This window comes from Poecilia reticulata, chromosome 21 (genome assembly GCF_904066995.2).
Source record: "Poecilia reticulata chromosome 21, P_reticulata-male-v2, whole genome shotgun sequence".
Lineage (NCBI taxonomy): Eukaryota > Metazoa > Chordata > Actinopteri > Cyprinodontiformes > Poeciliidae > Poecilia > Poecilia reticulata.
The window spans coordinates 8,775,083-8,794,742 of record NC_088850.1 but is presented as its reverse complement, the minus strand read 5'-3'; the positions used below and the strand labels follow the sequence as shown (position 1 = coordinate 8,794,742).

The following is a 19,660-nucleotide window of genomic DNA, read 5'->3' as shown; positions in this document are numbered from 1 at the left end:
CCAACACAACATGGAGTTTGTCTTAATTTGTTTTCTCAGACTTTATTTACTGTTCTGGATTTAAAGTCAGTTTTATCCATCTATCAATGACTCTTTTATCTGTCATCCAACTATCGGTTATTTCATCCAGCCATGTTCTTTTGTGTCAGTTCAAGAATATGTATCCCAAAAGGAAATTAAATGTAATTCATATTAAAGTACCAAAACAATTTATGGGCAGAACAGATCTCCAGTAGGGGTGAAACAATTGATGGAATTTATTGTGATTAATGCATTATTGAAATAATTGTCAACTAATTTAGTAGTCGATTAATCAAGGAGTGTGTTTCCTGAAAGAAAACACAGTAGTAATTAACCCAAAACTATAAAACATACACATTTTGAATCAAAGATAAAAAAAAACGTAGTTGAACATATGATCATTTGCCATTGTGATTGATGAGTTTGAATTTCCTCTGTCTTTCTCTACTCTTTGCATTGTTGAAGCCTCGTTTTCAGCTTCTCTAAGACTTTGAACGTCTCAAAAACGGCGGATCAGCTGCTTCCAGTAATTAAAAAACACCTTGTTGCCATGGTAACGCGTTATAACAACTGTCCAAAAGTAAGAACAGAAATCTGATTCCTACTACACATCAAAACAGATCTGCTTCAACATGCTGCAGACTTGAGCGCTGCGGTTTTATTGTTCTGTGCGTCTATTAAAATGTCCTCCATCCGTCCATTTTCTCATAAGTCCATCCATTTGTATATCCGTTCATGTTTTCATGTACCGTCCAATACCCCCTTGGTTTTTCCATCCATCCAAGTTTCAACCATTCATTCACTTTCGCATTAAAAGCTTGACTACTGTGTAACATTTGCCCATACATGGAAAACTGAGAAGTGTGAAATTACTTGCAATTAAAATAAGAAAAATATTAACAAATGTTTAGGAATCCTATATATTAAAAAAAAGAAGCTAATTTTGTTGGTACATTTTTGAAGTGTAAATTAAAACTTTAAGGCCCCCAGTAGAAATAATTAACATAAAGACAACACAAATGGGACAAAATTGAATATTTTAAATTATTTATAAAAAAAAAAAAAAAAAACATCCTGGTGTATCAGGAGTGGGACTCTAACCCCAGAGCATCACTGTTTGAATTCAACAATTATTTGTCCAAAATGGTTTACAAATGTTAGCCCTTGTACAAGAATATCCATGTACAGAAGTCCACAATGTGTGCTCAAACAACACTTGGATAAAACACGTTTCATGCTGACAAAACACGTTGCCGTACAAAATTACAGCAGTTAAAATAGAAGAACAGCGAAGACTAAAAAATAGCTTTTATATAAAACACCCTAGAAAGACAGTAAATAAAAAGCTACCAAAATGGCCACGTCTCAACGATGAGTTTCTCAGCTGCGTGGGAATTTTCAGTTCTGTACAGTGAGTACAAAATAAATCCAAACAAAAACAGTACATAGCACTTCAAACACATTACTCATTCACATTAAATTCTTCTTTTACTTCCCAGTTTGAAAGTGACGTATATAGGCACAGTAATTAAATCCGTGAGCCATGTTTGGTGAACACGTTTTCGTTTGTACCTCCAAATGCCAGTTTGAGTTCAGTTCAAACACGAGCTTCCAGCGTCAAAATGTCTGCTGAAGCAAGGGTTGCAGTTTGTTTTCAGCGCTCCTCCTTTTTCGTGTTACCACAACAACGAGACAATCAAATACTCCAAAGAGTCTCCCAGACTGCAGCCAGAAAAGCTTCGTAACAAAGCTAACATCTGCTAACGTAGAAATATTCCAAATCCGAAGGGTCTCGTTCCAAAACACTGAGTCATTTTAGAGTAAAAAAAAACAAAAACTTTGATCTGAATTTCAGCACAATCCAAATAATCCTCTATTTACAGTCAACACAAGCTGACAGGAACATCTTGCTTCATGCTTGTTTTCAAAAATAATTAGTCATTAATCACATTTATGTTCTCATAGATATAAAGCAAATTGTTTGGACGTGTTATTTATATTTTATTAAAGACATTTCATAATTCAAAACTCACATTAAGTCCATCAACTAAATCGATTTTGGACTCAGACTATTCAGTTAACAAATCTTACTTTTCTTAACTGAAACTAATTTACAAAAAAAAAATGTTTACGGCTAAAAAGTTTCCAATACATCAAATATGTATGTTTACATCAGAGTGGCGCAGCTGTAAACTTGAAGTTAGATTATGGCTAAATTTCCATTCAGCTGCTTTAGTTTCTCTGTCCTAAAAACTCACATGTAGTAGGACTTTAGGTTAAAAGACAGCTTTAATATTGACTTCTGTACTGTTTCTTTTATTCATCAAATGGTCTAAGTTGGAAAGTTCTCATTAATTATTCACAGGAAAGAATACACTTTTAAATACGTCTTTAGCTTGCCTATTTAATAGTGCAGTTGAATTAAAAATTGAGTTAGATTTTGCACTCTTTAAAGCATAAAACATACAATTGTTGTCAGGTAGCAGAGCCTCCACATTTATTAGAACCCCCCGATGGATGTGTAAAAAGATTTTTAATAAATATTTTGTGAAGCATTATAATTTCACACAGAAAATGTGTGAAATTATTGAGTGGGGAAAACCTCTGATTTTACCAAATTATTATAAATAAAGTGGTAACAGTACCTCCGAAAATGGTTTAAGTTTAATTTTACTGAATCCTTTTTTGTTCTACATACTTCACTTTATTGAATTTAATTACCAAAGATGACAAAATTTGCATCTCTTTCTCAGACATGGACTTTCTTCTGTGTATTCTGCTACTTTGTTGTCATTTCAATTGAACATCCACATCAAACGCCCGACCTAAAGGTTTGTTCGTCTGCAAGGCCCGAAAAAGCAACGATGTTGTGCTTCTCTCATTCGATGACGATGGATACGATGCCGCCGTTAGCAGCTCTGCATATAAAATACCTCGCTTTTGTAAGAGAAACTTTCTGATGTGGGAGGAGAACAGGAAATATATAATGAATAACACCAAGTTTAGCACCAACAGTGCAGCAGAAGGCAATTGGACTTGAGGAGGTTTGTAGCTGTTTCCACTGGTAACCGGACGCAGGCGTCTTCACCGCTTTGCTTCAGCTCTGTACTTAAAAAAACACCCAAAAAAAAAAAAACTCTTCTGGTCCTGGCAAGAAAGGCTGAGAATGCGTCAGGGATCCACTTGGTCCTCTTTTTTTGTTTTATTTTTTCAAACACTGGTACATCAGCGCTCGTGGATTCAGCATATAGCGCTCAGAGTTGAGCAGCTTGGTGAGATACTGAGGTACCTGGGGCCGCGGAGCCACGTATGACACGCCGGGGCTGACCGCCATCACCTCCGCAATCTTCTGCTTCATTTCGCGGATCTCCCTGTCCTGCTTCTTCACTTTGTCTGCAAGACAGAAAAACACGCACGGGTAAAGACACGGACACCGAAGGAGACAGCAGACAGTGCAGGATTTTATAAGGCAATAAACACATAAGGATGACATTCTTTCTTTGTCATTTTCAATCTGCCACTGTTCATACATCTTTACACAAAAACAGCACTAAGTGACTAATGGCTGCGAGTCTGGCTGCATGAGTCATCCGGGTGTTGCTGCGCGATGACTTCATGAGTTTCTGCACATGTTGCAGCAGGTGACACATTAAAAGGCTTAATCAAACACATGTGACGCATTTTATGAGACAAAAAAATATCAACGCAGAGTAAATTTCCAACCCCCCAACCTGCTTTACAAACTTCTCACAGTTTTCTAGTGAAAACAGAAAAAGCCAAACAATGTAATCTTGCAAAAGAAAAAAAAAACAACCATTTCTACAAATTATGCTGCAGAAGTAGAATACTTTCCTAAATCTAAAATAGATTTGTATTTTGCTTTGCTCTAAATTGTTCAATTAATATAATTTGCTATGATCATAAATTATTCATTACAATCTGTGATGATTTAGGACATCTGGTCTGTTAAATGTGTTTAAATCTTATATTTCCATAAATCCAAGTAAGATAAAAAAAAAAAAAACGTCTCTTCCCAAGAGGCAAAGCTCTTTCACTTATTGCACTTTAGAGCTGCACAGAACCACACACACCTCCAAACTGCGCCTATGACGAGCACATTGTGAATTCTCCAGGCTACAATTCAAACAACTTCAAGTCACTATTACTATGACTATTAAATGATTCTCAAAAAATAAATGCTACTTATTTCAGTGCACACGCCTCCAAATTGTGCACATGGTTGGTAGCATTCATAGCAGACTTTAGTTCAAATATAATAATACAGATGTGATTTTTGTACCAGTTTCATTATGAGGAAAGCTGGGTCGTATATGAGTTCACACTGAAGTAAAAGGCTCTGATGTGATCCAAATACAAAAAATAAAGCAATGCAATTATTTTGTTTCTTAATGTTTCCTTACTACTGTTTGTTAATTTAATGACTTTATCCTTCTTTGACAAAATTCTCAAACGTAGTTTAATATGCTAGTTTTGAAACTTTTAGTTGTGGCAAGTTTGCTGTGTCTGTGGCTCATTATAAATGAATGAAAAGTCTGTTAACTGGTTTACGGGTTGGCAGCCAAAAACAGCTTCTTTCTCACTTTTTGTGCACTTATGTTTTAGTTTACAACAGATATTACAAAACAAAAACTGGATAAAACATGAATAGACAAAAATTCATATTTCTAGATTGTTGGCAATCTAGCGAAGTACCAACCTTTTTAATGTATTGATATGCGATTAATAATTCATACTGACTTTTAATGACATATTAAAGAGGTTAGGCTTTGTCAAACTGTCTGCATTTGAGGGATTTTCTTTTGTTTTCTAGCAGGCTGACTCATTTGGGTGGATTCAGGGTAAAAGCTCTCAGTCTGCTTACTTCACAAAGTTTTTAAGTCATGAATTAGCAATCAATTTGTAGACAAGCAAGCGAAGATTTTTAATCAAAGATTTTACATTTTAAGCCACTTGTAAGAGAAAATGTATAAAAATGTTCATCCATCCATTTTCTGTACACCCTTGTCCCTTAGTGAGGTCGGGAGAATTGCTGGTGCCTATCTCCAGCAAACGTTTCGGGCGAGAGGCCCAAAACGTTTGCTCGACAGGTACAGAGTGTACCTGTTGAGGTACACCCTGGACAGGTGAAAATGAGAATGTGAAAATGAAAAATGTTTGTAAACCTTGAGCAATTTCCAGCTGTCTGCGGGCGTCACCCAGAGCAGAAAAAAGGTCCAGCTTGATGCGCGTCTCTGCGCTCAGGTTGTACTCCAGATGTTGAGCCTTTTCCTGCATGGCTGATAACGTGGAGAGCAGCATGTCTGTCTCTTTCTCCACACAACGGTACTTCCCCAATGCCTGGAAACAGAACGGATAAAAACACATGAATTAAGCTAAGCCCAGAGAGTTAGAGGGAGTCATTTCTTTGGCTTCCCAACTTCTTCCACTTCTTTTCTTCCTCTCTCTCTCTCTTTCTTTTTTTTTTGTGGGGTTTTGCTCCGGGAAAAAAGAAAACAGTCGTAATAATTTTAACTTGACTGACGCAATGTCCTTTTAAAAGTAGGTGCAATGGTTTCTCAACAGACCTGGCTTTGATCTCAGCATGCATGGTGAAGAGTACGTCCACTAATACGAGATCAAATCCCAACACAGCACAACGTGCACACCAAACATCCATTCAGTAACACTGCTCACTGATGTAATGACAAAGTGCATTATGTCGACTGAAGGCCAAAATGAAATAAAAAACTAATAATCTCAGATGAAAATTGTTCAGTTTGCTAGAAAAAAAACAAAAAAAAACACAAAAAAAACAGCAACTCAAAAAGCAAAAACCAGATCATGAGCAAACTCGGGACAACGACGTACATGACCATTTGGGTCTCACAGACACTTAAACTCACAGTTCATTCCCAAACAGAAGAAAAAGATACCTCGATATCTCTCTCTAGATCTACCACACGGCTCTCTTTCACTTGATACTCCAGCTGCAGTTGTTTGTACTCTGTTTCTAGATCTTTAACTCTTTTCCTCAACATTTGGGTTTCACAGTGTTCCTGCCTGGTGTAGGAGATGGAGAGATTATCAGTTTGGATTGGAGAGAAAGGAGCGGGATTATCAGCAGACCAGTTCACACACAAAGAAAACAGAACATTTGCAGTTTTTGTAAATATAAAACGAAACCACCAAAGAAAGCAGAAGTGTTACAAAATCAAACATTAGCAGAAAAAGAGCCTTCGTCTGGGTAGAGTTTGTAACTTGCCAAGCAGAACTCAACATGTAGACAAAATGGCAGCCAAACACGTTTACTTCTTCCAAGAGAAAAAGAACATTAAAATTTAATGTGGAGCTACTTCTAACTTCAATTTAAGCAAACTAAAGACTTTCTTTTCAGTCCACTATTCTCTACATTGGGAAAAATTACATTTCTTTTTATCTTTGGGTGTTTATTACATGGTATTTAAAGTTCATAGATCTCAATAAGCTTCTAAAAGCTAAAAGAAAAGAACTGCTAGATTCGAAATATATAGGAATTCTTATTGCTACTAATTATTGAGCTACTGGAACAAACAATTAATTCATTTTGAGTATTTTACACATCTTTAAAAAGGTGCCAACAATTTGTCCATATAAATCACATTTAAAAACAATTAGGTTTAGCACGTTACACTCTGCTTTCCATATATATCATCGGATCTGCACCAAATTGAAAAGGATAATCAAGGAGGAACTGATCCTTGACTATCCTGCTGAAAATAAAAGTTGCATAATGTGAGCTGTGACCAGCCCTGTGAGCGCCTTAAACCCAAACACTAATTTTAAAAACAATCCTGAGCTGCAGAGAGGCGGAAAGCAGGGCTAATATGGCCTCAGCAGCAGCTTTCTGGATAACAGGAAGGCGATGTAATGAAGCCTGACTGATGTCTGCTTTAGGGTATTACTGTTATTGAGACGAGTTGCAATAAAGGCATGCACATCCTTCTATGAAGGACAAAAAAGCGGGTTTTTTTGTTGTTGATGAAAGCCTGACCTCACCAAGGTTTGCTTCATAAGTCCAGCACAGTGACCACAGAAACCCCACTAGGCCCAAATGTAACAGCCTCAGTAATGCTTTTATTATAAGTTTGCAGCTAATAATCCAGATGTTACTGTCGCTGCACAGCGTGGACGTGTCAAACCTCGTGTTGAGATTCCTGATTTGTTGAACAAAAAAAGTCAGACTTCCTCTTAACTCTCACCAGCTGTAGGTGGGATTTTAAGGCGCCCACTCACTTCTGCACAATGAAGAGCCAGACGAGAGGGATTTACCTGTTGGTCAGGGTCCGTGCTGCATTCGCCGCCTCCTCCAGTTTCTGAGCCTGAAGCTCCGCCAGCTGCTTCTCAGCGGAGAGTCGGCCCTCTGCTTCAGCTCTGGTCTTTTTCTCCAGCAGCGCTGAGGTCTGTTTGTCCCTCTGCTTGGTTTTAGTCAAGCACAGAATCCTGAAGGCAGAAACGGAGACTGGTCATAAAAATACCTTGATATAATAAATTAGCTGTAAAATAAAAAAAAGCTTGATCAGTCTGTGTCAAATAAAATGCAGTGTTTTATTTGACAAAATCCTGACAAAAATATGTTTTAAAAAGCCAGAAAATTGTCCTTTTCTTAAAATTCTAAATGAGAGTGTTTTTAGTTTTTAAATAAAAGAAACCAATAAGTTACACTAAACCTGATTTGGCATATCGAGATAAATGGCACAATTTAAATATACATCAATGCAAAAAGTCATTTACTTTTCAGATATTCCGATTTCCTGTAGCTTTGGGAAAAGGAGTAAAGTTTTCAAAGTGCAACATTTTTCTATACTTATCTCAAATTAGACTTTAACATTCCAAGGTTTTGAAGACTTCACAATAACATTGCAAAGTCAAGCACAGCTTGGCTTGCATTAAGTTTTCAACCATGGCCTTTGAAAAAAGCCTCACAAAAAATGCGGTAATGTACGATAATAACGTGTTTTTGAAGCGTGCCACAGAAATTTCAGTACAGCAAAGAAAATTGCCTCAAATTATGGAAATGCACGTCTCCTCCGATAGCATCAAAAGAAACCTACGAACGCAATTTTCAGAAAACGCATGAGCCATAAACCAACCTAACAGAAAAAAGTGTAATTTTACACAACCAAGTCTCTCATGTGCTGCTTCCTTTAGATACTGGAATACAATTTAAAGTATAAAATTTATTGTCATGGCTGAGATGAGTAGAGTAGTAAGTTGGCACCCTTTGTCAAATACCATCGATACACATCAGGTTGTTGATTAATGTTTCATTGATTATGTGTCAAAAGCAACTCTAAGCAAGTGGGATATTAATCTAGATTTTGCAGTTTTCTGGACGTTTATTCCAGTTTTGTGGTGCTTAGAAGCCGAATGCTGTTTCTCCATGTTTGGTTCTGGTTCTGGGGATGCAGAGCAGAACCAGAACCAGAAGGCCTGAGAGGTCTGGAAGGTTGATACAACAACAGCAGATCTTATGGTGCTAAACAGTTCAATGATTTATGTACTAACAACAGTATTTTCTATGCATTAGAGTTGGAAAGAGGATTGGAATTAGGGTCCTTCCAAACCCATTTCCACCTTTATTCCAACACTAATTTCAAACTTATTTATTTAAATAATTCATGAACAATTAACAAATTAGATCTGTTGCCCATCTACTGGTGGATGACACGTTTTGGTATCATTTTATGCTTTTCCATGTTTATAGTTAATATTTTGTGCAGCTCTCCAAGGGGGCTCAGTGGATCACTCACTTGCTCTGCAGCAGCATGTTGGACTGTCTGAGGAGGGAGACCTCCGGCCTCAGGCTCCTCTCGCTGTTGGTCAGGTTACAGATGTGACTTCGCAGCTCCTGTTCGCTCTGCCTGCTCGTCTGCAGCTCTCCCTTCAGCCTCCGCAGCTCTGCTTCCAGTCTGATGAAAAGCAGAAACACCTCAGCACCAATTTAACCCCAATCTGGTGTAAATAAACAGCTACACACTTGCTGATTTGCTCAGTGTGATGATTCTGCGTCGCTGTGGCGCTCTTGTCCGCTGCGTCCCTGTTGGGGCTAATTGTTTTTGAGTTTGTCCTCTGTTTTTTCTCGGGCCTCCCTGCGGGAGGTGAAGGAGTGTTTGTGTTGCTTCTGCGGGCTTTTGGGGAGGCGCTCTTGGCAGCTCGGGTGGCTTTGCTTCCCTGATCCTCTTGAGGTAGATTCTCCGGGGTAATGGAAGACTCTGGTCCTCCTTCCCCACTGTGAAGCTGATCTTTGGATTCAGCCATGGCGTTCTTAGATGACAACGGCGGTGGCGGTCGTCGGCTCGGCTCGGCCGACCTCACCTCCTGCGTTGCCTTCTCTGCCGCTCGCTCCTCACTGCGGATCTGCAGGCAGTCGGCGCTGTGTGCGTCGTCATGGGCGACCATGGCACCGTTCTGACACTGGTACTGACCAGGCTCAGGCTTGACCTTCCACTTAGAGGCTGTGAAACAGCAGGAAGAGAAACTAAAGGTTTAACAGTCTCTTCTGTGATTTTACAAACGCAAACTGCAGCTTGTAGCGACATTTGCATAACGACACTCGTGAGACACATTTAGAAACTAATTGGAAATTCTGGGAAATAAAACTGTCAAATACAGTGGTTTATTTTACGCAACTCTTTTTTTTTATTACTAATTTAGTCTCAGTGAATTTTCCTACATGAAAACCTGGTTTCATTTTAAAGAATGAAACCAGGAATAAAAAGGCAAAACCATTGATAGAGCTGCCTCAAACCTTCATGGTGGAAAAGCACAAACGTTTCTCATGCATTTTATGCAGAGAGAGAGAAGCAAATAAAAAGTCAAAAAGCAGCTGGTTGCAAAGGTGGTCATGGAGTGTTGCTGAAGTGCTGCTGCAGGTGCCCAGACTTACTGCTGCTGCCGCCTTCTGTGCTGGTTTTGGAGTAAACCTGCAGGCCTGGAGGGAGCGAGTGCTGAAGGAGGTGCATGTGAAAGTCATTCTCGCTTTGCACGGCTTTCTGTATGCGCAGCTTGAAAATGTTGGTGAAGTAGCAGGTGGCATCAAACCCCAGATAAACAACAGGATAGCCGATACTGAAAGTAGATAGATGAGGAAAAACAAAGCAGTTACAAGAATACAATGTAAACTCAAAGGAGACTGTAGAGCCGCAGCGTGGCTAAGCGCAAGAGAATGTGACAAAAAACTGACAATAACTGTGTCAAATTTAGCAGCACCTCAATCTTTAGTAACCATCAAACAAGTGGTGTAAAAACAATCTTTCTGGTCTATGCAAAATAACAACACAATGATTGCTAATGATTTTAATTGATCAACTTTTAAATAATGAAAAGTACTGAGTCCACCACATGTATTGACAGCACTGGAGAATAAATATGACACAAAAGTCAATTTTTCTTAGTCAATGTTCAAAACGGAAAAGACAACAAAATATATTATTTATACTTATTTGATTTAGGTTTAAAGTCGTCTTTTAACTGAATAGACTTGACTCTTCTTACTGGAAGATTCTTAGAATAATTTTCTTTGATATTCAGCTTTTTAGTAAAAATGTAAATAATTTCAGATAGCGATTGATTCTCAATCTATAATATCTTATCATCTTTTGAGATATCCCTACCTCATCTATCAGAAATCAACTTCTTGGCTCAGTAAAAATTATTAATTATTTTTACATCTAAATCTACCAAGTGTATCAATACTTGTGGGCTTACCTGCATGTTTTGGTTTCTGCAGATCTTCATAACAACCACTAGACACTGTCTATAAGTTGAGAAGCATGCCATGAAAAAGATTTTTTTTTGTCCCACCATCACCAATCTAATTGTGCAGAGTTGGTTAAATGCTACTAATACTTTAAAAGGAACTTGGCTCAAATGAGATTAAAGCTTCTTTCAGATTATAGTCCCACAATAAACACACAACCATCCTTTCACATCATTCAAGTTGCTCCGCTGAGATTGAAGGCCTTGTAAAATTTCATCAGAAGAATCTTGAATTTTGGAAATGTCAGTTTGGGCAAAATTTGTTAAAGAGTATGACACAGTTGTAGCACCTCTTTGAACTATCAGGCCTTATTTAAATAAAAATTGGATGGTCTTTCAAAAAAAAAAACCTGGGATTTCAGGTCTTTTATTAGGATAAGATGGTCAAATTGACACTAAAATGATTCAAAAGATGTAAAATAAATCCTATTTCATCCCAGCACCAATGCCTAAATTAAAACCTTTCAGCTCACATGAAAGAAAACCTTTCATGTGAGCACAAGAGAAGATAGCTTAGGAGAGAACTCTGGTGATGCATTTTTGACTAAAGAAAGCTTAATAAACAGGATGCAAATGACTTTATGTGAAAGTAGTGAGAGTAGAGAGATTATGCAGCTGCAATAAATGCTGAAGTATCTTAAGGGCATTCATACATCTTTACCAGAGTTACCAATAAATATGGCAGGTGCTGTATCAGCCAGAAGGTAAATTTATATCACAGCAGCATACCAATGTGCAGCGAAAAGATGAGACAGGTTGGGATGAGAGGTATTAAGATCTTTGAGTCGAAGCGAAGCCTCCGTGTAGACAAGCAGAATCCACAGGGACACCGTCGATATACAGATGCCTTTCTCTGGGAAGGAAAACAGGATTTACTGGAGGCGTTCAGGGACACTTTTCAAACCACTGCATTAAAAAGTTAAAGCTCTATGATGCAATTAAAATGTGAAATAAGATGAATGATAACTTCTCTTTTGGATTAAGTAAATCCAATTTTTTTTTCTGGTGTCTCACAATTTAGAATGTGTGACTGTTGTAGGAAATGATGAAAAAAAATGTGTTATTTGAGTCGAGGAGGAGAATCTGGTCTAATATCAGCAAAATGCAAGAGCAGAGTGGAAAAACGTTATGCAAAACAGCCAGACTGACTTACATACATGTAACAATTCAATTACATTTAGTGATCAACTGACAATGGATGGATGGATCCATTGGATGGATGGATGGATGGATGGATGGATGGATGGATGGATGGATGGATGGATGGATGGATGGATGGATGGATGGATGGATGGATGGATGGATGGATGGATGGATGGATGGATGGATGGATGGATGGACGGACGGATGGATGCATGGATGGACGGATGCATGGCAGACTTAATATGTATATATATATATATATATATATATATATATATATATATATATATATATATATATATATATATATATATATATATATAGAGAGAGAGAGAGAGAGAGAGAGAGAGAGAGAGAGAGAGAGATAGATATATGTGTGTGTGTGTGCGTGTGTGTGTGTGTGACTTCAGCGGGCAGAGAGATAGCACAGACTCACCTGTGTGCCATATATAGTTGAATAAAACGTAGGTGCTCGCCACAAAAAACAGCCAGTGCAAAGGAACAAAAATTAAACAAAAGATGTCCAGTGTGAAGGCGGCACAAACAAAAACAACACAAATAACCTGAAAACAAACAAGGTGAGTTTAGTTTGCTGCAGAAAAAAAATGTTTGCTTTGTTTTTTTAATACAGAAGAATAGCCATGGTGTCTTGCTATAGCTGCATTCATTATTGGGGCCACAGTACAGAACATGAGAGCACACAGCAGGGGTCCTCACCAGCCCGTGGCAGTGGAAAGTGGTGTACACACTCCCAAAGAACAGCCAGCATGGCCACAAATACTCCAATCTGAATTCAAGGATGAAGTCTGCCAGCAGCACCAGCGTCCACATCACCATGAATTTCAGGAAGGTGTACGCACTGCAAAGACATGTGAAATCCATTAAAAACGTTCTAACATTCAACTACATACATACTAAAAAAAAATTTTGAAATGAACAAATGACCGCTCTTCTCTCTGTTTAAGGAGCCACATGCTTACGTCAGAGCGTTACATACAAACAAACACGAGACTGGAAATGAAAAACAGACCAGAAACTACAACTAAGCAGCTGCATCTTAACAATACAGTCGATTTCTTTAAGTAGACGCAACAAAGAACAACCACTGTCCCCCCATGATCATTTTTATTAGGCAGCCAAACACAAGCGGTGCTTTCCGTCCTTTGTTCTGCTCATCCAGACTGCCATCACATCACCCCTTCTTTGTTTGGTTGCCATGGCAGTATTTCATCTGGAGGAGAGAGAGAGGGAGCACCACAGCATCCTTCTGCTGCTCCACATACGTCTCTTTCTGAAGTGGCTTACATGTTTAAAAGTATCAGAAACATGCAGCTCTTTCACAAAAATAACTATAACAATTTATTTGTTAATTTAGATTGCTTATATAAATGTTGCTCAGATTTTTTTTTTTTTTTTTTTATGCCCACAGATGCATGACATGTATTCATATTTTTATATTGTGGAATGAGCTCTTGTTATTGTTCGGCAAATACTTAAAAATCAAATTTTCATTGTTTGCTTAAAAGATAAATGTATCAAAAATAAGAATTGGCACCATTTTTAAGGTAAGGTAATTTTATTTATATAACACATTTTCAACAACAAGGCAACTCAAAGTGCTTTTAGTCAATCAACAGCAGCTCTAAAAAAACAGACAGATGTTCAGGGAATTAGCTTATATTTTTAAATCCTTAACATATTTAATGAAGTAAGTGCTTTTAAAATTGCAGTTTTCTCTGAAGGGCATGCATCAACAGTCAAAACCTTTTATGTAAATTATGCATTAACTATTGAACAGTAACATACAGCCTCCTGTTTGTACAAAGCTCAAACAGCATGACATTTACATATATTTAAACAATATAAACATTATCATCTTAATGCAATAACTGCACCAACTATCTACTTCCTTTTTTCACCTTTTCTTAGTTTTGCTTTTTCCCTTGAGTGTGCGAAAGTCTCTCAAATTTGCACTTGTATGTTTGAAAATAATACATTATATCTTTATGCTATACATGTTTTATTATATTTTTATGTAAACCTAAAAATATTTTTATTTTCCTGCTATTACTTTGTATATTATCTTAATGAATAAAATTTCAATTTCAATTAAAAAAAAATGTTTTCTACCAACTTCCATACTATGTCACACAATAGGAGGGAAAAAAAGCTAAAGGAAACTACTTTAAAACAACTCCATGTTTGAAGATTTATTACTAAACTCAAATTGATGTCAAGGGGAAAAAAAAACATTTCTTAATTTTTTTTCTGGAATCCTTATAAAGGCGTTTCAATTGTCAAATTTTAGCCTAATACAGCTTAATCCTTTAGCAGGATTAAGATAAAGATATTGACATCACATTCATAAAAATATGGATAAATGAGGTAATGTGATAAATGTCAGGAGCCTGGAGGGAAAGCAGGCCGACATGAACTCTCACACAGCTGCCGCTTTCTGCCTTTCTGTCAACAATGTAGGCTGCTGGAGTTAACAGTATTTCCCCAGCGCCTGTTTTTAATTCAGCCGCAGAGGCTCCAGTTAATCCAGCAGCAGCAGCAGCAGCAGCAGACTGGCTCATTGAGAGGAAAAGATGCGACACACGGACAGGAGAAAGAAGATGCGAAGCAGACCAGGTGAGCAGGCGGGATGACGACGGCTGAAATGCACACAAAGACGGAGACGTGGCGCCACAACAAAAGCAGCAGCGGCAGCAGCAGCTCTGCTAGGCTCGGCTCGGCTCGGCTACCTCTCAGACAGCTTCTCCGTGATTTTCAGTCTTCTCATCTTCCGGAGCCTGTTCGCGTCCACATAGCGTTTCTTCATCTTATGGCTTCTGCTCCCTCCGTGCTGATGTCTGACGCTGCGGCTACAACAGCAGCGGCAGCAGCAGCCAGGGGGGGAGAGAAAGAGGGCAGAAATAAATTAAACAAACCGAAGGTATCCCTCCCTCTGCGTGCGTGCGCGTGTGTTTGGATGGAGGAGGATGACGCTCACCCTCCAACCTGCGATGGGGTCTGTGAATGTCTGCGCACGCGCACTGCAGGTTGCACCTACAAGTGTTTATCACAGGAGGGGAGCAGATCAACACAAAGCACACATGCTTTGTAGCATTGAACTCTGCATCAGTGAATTACAGAGCAGCGCTTTATTGAATGCATGGAGCAAAATTCAATATCACTTAATTTTGAGTGAACAAAATTGTGTAATTTGGCCAATTTTTTTTTTTTTTTTTTTTTGGCCAGGTTTAACTTTCAGTAGCCTACTAATCGATTAATCTGATTTTTAAAAATGGCAATTTCTACAGAATTTTTTAAAACTACTAAATCCTTTTAATACAGTATTAGCAGAGGTGAAAGTAAGGGGGTACGGTAGGGTACTGCGTACCCCTAAAAGATTTAGCGGGGGTACGCAGTACCTACAAGAGAGAGGAGCGGCTGTCTGCTGTAAAACATGAATGGGTTCACTGTGCAGCCGTGAGTGCACTGCACCCACTAATCAGCCTTCACTGATTAGTTTTTCAAGAACAATCAAAAACACGACTTAATCAGTTAATGAATACCTTTTTTCTCATTTCATATTGTTTCTGAACTGTTTGTGCTTTTCTAGAGCAGGGCTGCAATACATCGATCCCAGAAGGTTTTGAGTCGATCTCGGCATGAGGTGACAAACTGAACGGCGCCAGGAGGCTGAGACCATCACGTCCTCCTCTGACTCCTTATCAAAACGTTCGTAACTTTATGAAAGAACAACAACAACAAAAAATCAACAAAACATGTTCAAATTAATGACCCAACAATAATAACAATCTCAGTAATTATTGTTTCAACAATGTGTTGCGCAATTCTGTGCGTTTCGGTTCCATTACCAAAATAACTAGCAGAGCAGGAGTTTAAAATTAACTAATCAACCACCTCTGTGTTCACGAGAGGTTTATTAATGATCGCAAAATAAATATAAAGCCTGCAAACCTAATATTGTAACGGACTGAATGTTATATTTTTAACGTAATCTCGGGTCGGCTTGTGGAGCGCAGGAGGTTGCCATGGCAACGAGTGTGCTTTAATGACAGAGAGACGGAGAGTAGTATTTATCTAGAGTAGGACAACAGTAGCAGAGCAATCCTGATTGAACTCATGAACCTTAACTTTAATCTTTTGAACTTAAGAAAAATATATTCTAATATATTCGACAAACTGGCGACCTGTCCAGTGTGACCCCGCCTCTCGCCCGGAACGTTAGCTGGAGATGGGCACCAGCAACCCTCCCGAACCCACTAAGGGATAAGGGTGTAAAGAAAATGGATGGATGGATGGATGGATGGATGGATGGATGGATGGATGGATGGATGGATGGATATATGATAGTAACTCAGACAAAACTTAAGTTTGCATTTTCAGTATTTACAGAAATTAGCTATGAAGCATATGCTTGTACTCCAGTTTGATCAGAACTTTGATTAATTCAGTTAAGGACCTTTATTACAAAAATAAACATAGTGCATTTTTCTAAGCATGCACTCTTTTATCAGAACATTTATCAACATTAAAATAAAAAGGATGATGGTAAGTCCTAGTGGATAACTACAGTTTTAGAAATCTTGACATCTTTTTTTTTTATTCCTTTCATAAATATTTACTCATTTGCTCTTGTGATATAACAGCCACATCTCTTCAAAACAATAAGACAAAACAATGGGCAATAATAATTTAGCATAGAAACATGAAATTAGAAAATGCGGTTCACGGATTGAGCAAAAATGATGTTGATGCTGTGTTTGGCTGCAGCCAGCGGCTGTGGGGAGAATCTCTACATGGCCAGCTTCAAGAATGTCTGATCCAACGCCATCCAGGCCTGGTACAACGAGGTGGCCGACTTCCGCTACGGAGTCAGATCCATCAACGGAGGAGTGGTGGGACACTATACACAGGTACAGTTGTCTTTATAGTTTTCTATTCTGATTAGTTTGCACACAAATGAGCCACTTTACTTTGAAAACACAGTACTGAACAGCGTCTCTTTTTTTTTGTGCACAGGTTGTTTGGGCCACCTCTAAAAATATTGGCTGAGCTATGGCCTACTGCCCCAACTCCACATACAAATACTTCTACGTCTGCCACTACTGCCCACCATAAGCACTTTACAATGCAAATAACTCCTTTTCAAAATTGCATGCTGTTTCATCTCAGAGCAAAAGCTAAAATTGTCATAAATTTTCGCTCTGCTAGAAAGGATTAATACATCACAGACAGGATGGGTTACTGAGAAGAGCATCCTAATACAAAAATCAATAGTACAATAATGAATGAGCAAGTGGATGCAGGATCAAATTAACTGAGGAAGAACTACAGAAATCGTTTCGTTCCGCAAATCATTTTCCAGTCATTAAATAGTAATTAAAACATGCTTTCCCTTCTAGGTAGAAACTAGTATCAATTTTTCAATCTTATATATAAATGTAAGGTTTGTATCTAAGCATTTATTTTTCTTAGTATTTATATCTTAATTATTTTTGCCTGCTTTTCACAGGAAACTACAATTTGACTAATCCCTACAAGTCAGGAACATCCTGCGGTGACTGTCCCAGCGCCTGTGACAGCAAACTCTGCAGTAAGTACAAAAATACATGCTGAGGATGTTGATGGAGGTATATATGTAGCAAACTATTTGTGCCATAGATGTTTTTTTAACCATAATAACAAGAAATATTTTTATAAAATGCAGAATTTATTGTTTAATTTTTTGCTGTTTTTTCGGGGGCGGGGAGGGTTGCAGCCAAACTGTAATGACCAACAAAGCAGCTGTCCAAAGCCTCAGCAGCAGTGGGGCTGCAGCCACAGCGATGTGGCCTCCTGGAGTCCCACCTCCTGCAGATGCACCACTCAGATTATTTTAAAGTCACACGCACTCTGACTCACCCGCCAGTTTCAATAAAGACACTCGCTGCATAAATCTGCGTTGTTATTCTGCTGGTTATTAACCCAGCATAAAAGGTGAGACCTATTTGTGCTACAGACGGAAGTAGAAGGGTCTGGTTCGTAACTCCTGTCTGTTGGAGCTGCTCAGTAATTAGCAAAGGTCAAAGGGGAAATGTGCTTTGGCACAGTAACCATTTGAACAAACACAGCCTGCAGGGGCAGGTATCCTTTGACAATTTGTGAGGTGCAAACTCACAGAGAGGAAGGACAGCAGATATGACCGGGTTATTTCACAGAGGTGGGGAGGAAAGAAAAACAAAGCTGGATACAGTCTGTTATTGAGACCACTTGTTACCTCAAAATGTGTAAATTAAGTATCCTCTTCAAAAATGGAGGAAAATAAAACTTCTAATTCAAGTACATTTAATTAATGAGGGAATTATTTTACTGACAAAATCATTGGAAACAATGCCACTCTTTTGTCTCTTTCAGCAACAAGCAAATCTCAAGTTCCCTCTCCGCATTTTAATTGTTTTCATTCTCATTCATGAAATAATCCATCCAAACTTCAACATTACATTTCCTATCACCACATGGTAAAACTCACCGCCATTGTATTGAAATTAACCCGCTCTCCATGCGATAACAGACGTCTCTCATTTAAAATAAACACTTGCCCTGAGTTTTTGCAGCACCGCCATGCTTGCCAAAAAAAGTCTCTCTTCACCTACTACAGTCAAACATTATGCAAAGTTCCTGTTTCTGCCTTAATGAGAACAGCACCTGCTGAGAGTGGACCGAGTGGCAGAGTTGGAGCAGAGTGGAGATAAGGGGGATGAGTTTTTTCGTCTGCCAGCGGGTCCGGCGATAGCAAAGGTCCTCTGGTTTGGTGGGTCTTGATAAGGCCGGTCTTGCCATCCTGTGGAGCTTATCATGTGCAGCAGCAAGCCTCAACAGTTAGTCCCAGAGCCAGAAAATGTTTATGAGACTGGCGTCAGCTAGGCGACCCAAACTGTTTTTTTTCTGTTGCTGTTCTTGTTTAAAACTGCAAAAAACAATGACACGTTTATTCAATACTTTGTTTTTCATAAGTGTTACCTATTTAATTCCTGCAGCAAATAGTGGGTTATTTTTGAGGTTTTTAAGTTTAAGCCAGGTTAAATGTAAAGATGGAGCCCTACTGTAAGCAAGGGGATCTAGATACTAAGCGGACTAGTTATATTAAAATAATTTTAAGAAAGATAGAAGCGAAAAAAAATAAATAGATGGAAGCAAACAAAAAGAAGGATAATAAGTTGGTGGTCGCTCTAAAAAGGCATTTCCACAGGCAGGAAGACACAGACAGATCAGTTACATCAGCATGCCCAGACTGAAGACAGTTAATTTAGTCTATGCTGTTATCTCGCGACATCACCGTCTCCTCGGACCGGAAACAGGAAGCCAAAAGAAAAAGAGCTGCGTCTCGATGGAACCCGGCAAACATTTCAGGACTCAATGCAGTAAATTCTAAAGGATGAATTTGTTCAGCTCAGATTACTTCTGGTGTGATATTACATGAAACTGACCGTCAAAGTTAGAGCTTGTTGCTACTAAAAGATGATCAAAGCTTTTTTCTAAAATGGCTGGAATAAGAATAGAAAAAATAAAAACAGCCTTTTCTATGACAAAAGGGAATTTCAGATGTAACAGCAGCATAACACAAAAACAAAAAGTTCTCAAAGTGTTAAAAATGATATATAGAAAACAAGATTAACAATAACAACAATAATATATATATATATAT

General features: G+C 38.4%; 2 protein-coding genes across 4 annotated transcripts; one reads left to right on the top strand and one right to left on the bottom strand.

Annotated features, from left to right (window-relative positions):
- Positions 1-11: 11 nt before the first annotated feature.
- On the bottom strand, positions 12-18,869 carry LOC103457426 (macoilin-1). 3 transcript variants are annotated; one of them, XM_008397533.3, is made up of 12 exons: positions 18,485-18,700; positions 14,709-14,828; positions 12,679-12,820; positions 12,398-12,524; positions 11,548-11,671; positions 9,947-10,128; positions 9,038-9,515; positions 8,811-8,969; positions 7,330-7,500; positions 5,955-6,081; positions 5,205-5,379; positions 12-3,414 (listed from the first exon to the last, which is right to left on the bottom strand). In XM_008397533.3, exons 1-12 carry the CDS (start codon positions 18,535-18,537, stop codon positions 3,224-3,226), a joined length of 2,049 nt encoding a protein of 682 aa, XP_008395755.1. In that variant the 5' UTR covers positions 18,538-18,700; the 3' UTR covers positions 12-3,223. The 3 variants fall into 3 exon arrangements, 2 of the variants coding, with proteins under 2 accessions (XP_008395755.1, XP_017157700.1); XM_017302211.2 differs by lacking the exon at positions 18,485-18,700 and having other exon boundaries at positions 14,709-15,007; XR_532437.3 differs by lacking the exon at positions 5,955-6,081 and having other exon boundaries at positions 3,296-3,414; positions 18,485-18,869.
- On the top strand, positions 16,719-17,988 carry LOC103457425 (cysteine-rich venom protein TEL1-like). The gene is given in 3 exon segments (XM_081602787.1): positions 16,719-16,889; positions 16,996-17,090; positions 17,487-17,988. Coding segments are annotated over 3 exon segments (372 nt in total). The 3' UTR covers positions 17,593-17,988.
- Positions 18,870-19,660: the final 791 nt, after the last annotated feature.

Excerpts from the sequence above, each read along its gene's own strand:
- LOC103457426 (XM_008397533.3), bottom strand. The coding sequence starts at position 18,537 with ATGAGAGACGTCTGTTATCGCATGGAGAGCGGGTTAATTTCAATACAA. Across the intron at positions 10,129-11,547 it reads CATCTTTTCGCTGCACATTG|TATCGGCTATCCTGTTGTTT; the intron begins GTATGCTGCTGT and ends ATCTACTTTCAG. Across the intron at positions 5,380-5,954 it reads ATCTAGAGAGAGATATCGAG|GCATTGGGGAAGTACCGTTG; the intron begins GTATCTTTTTCT and ends TTCTGTTTCCAG.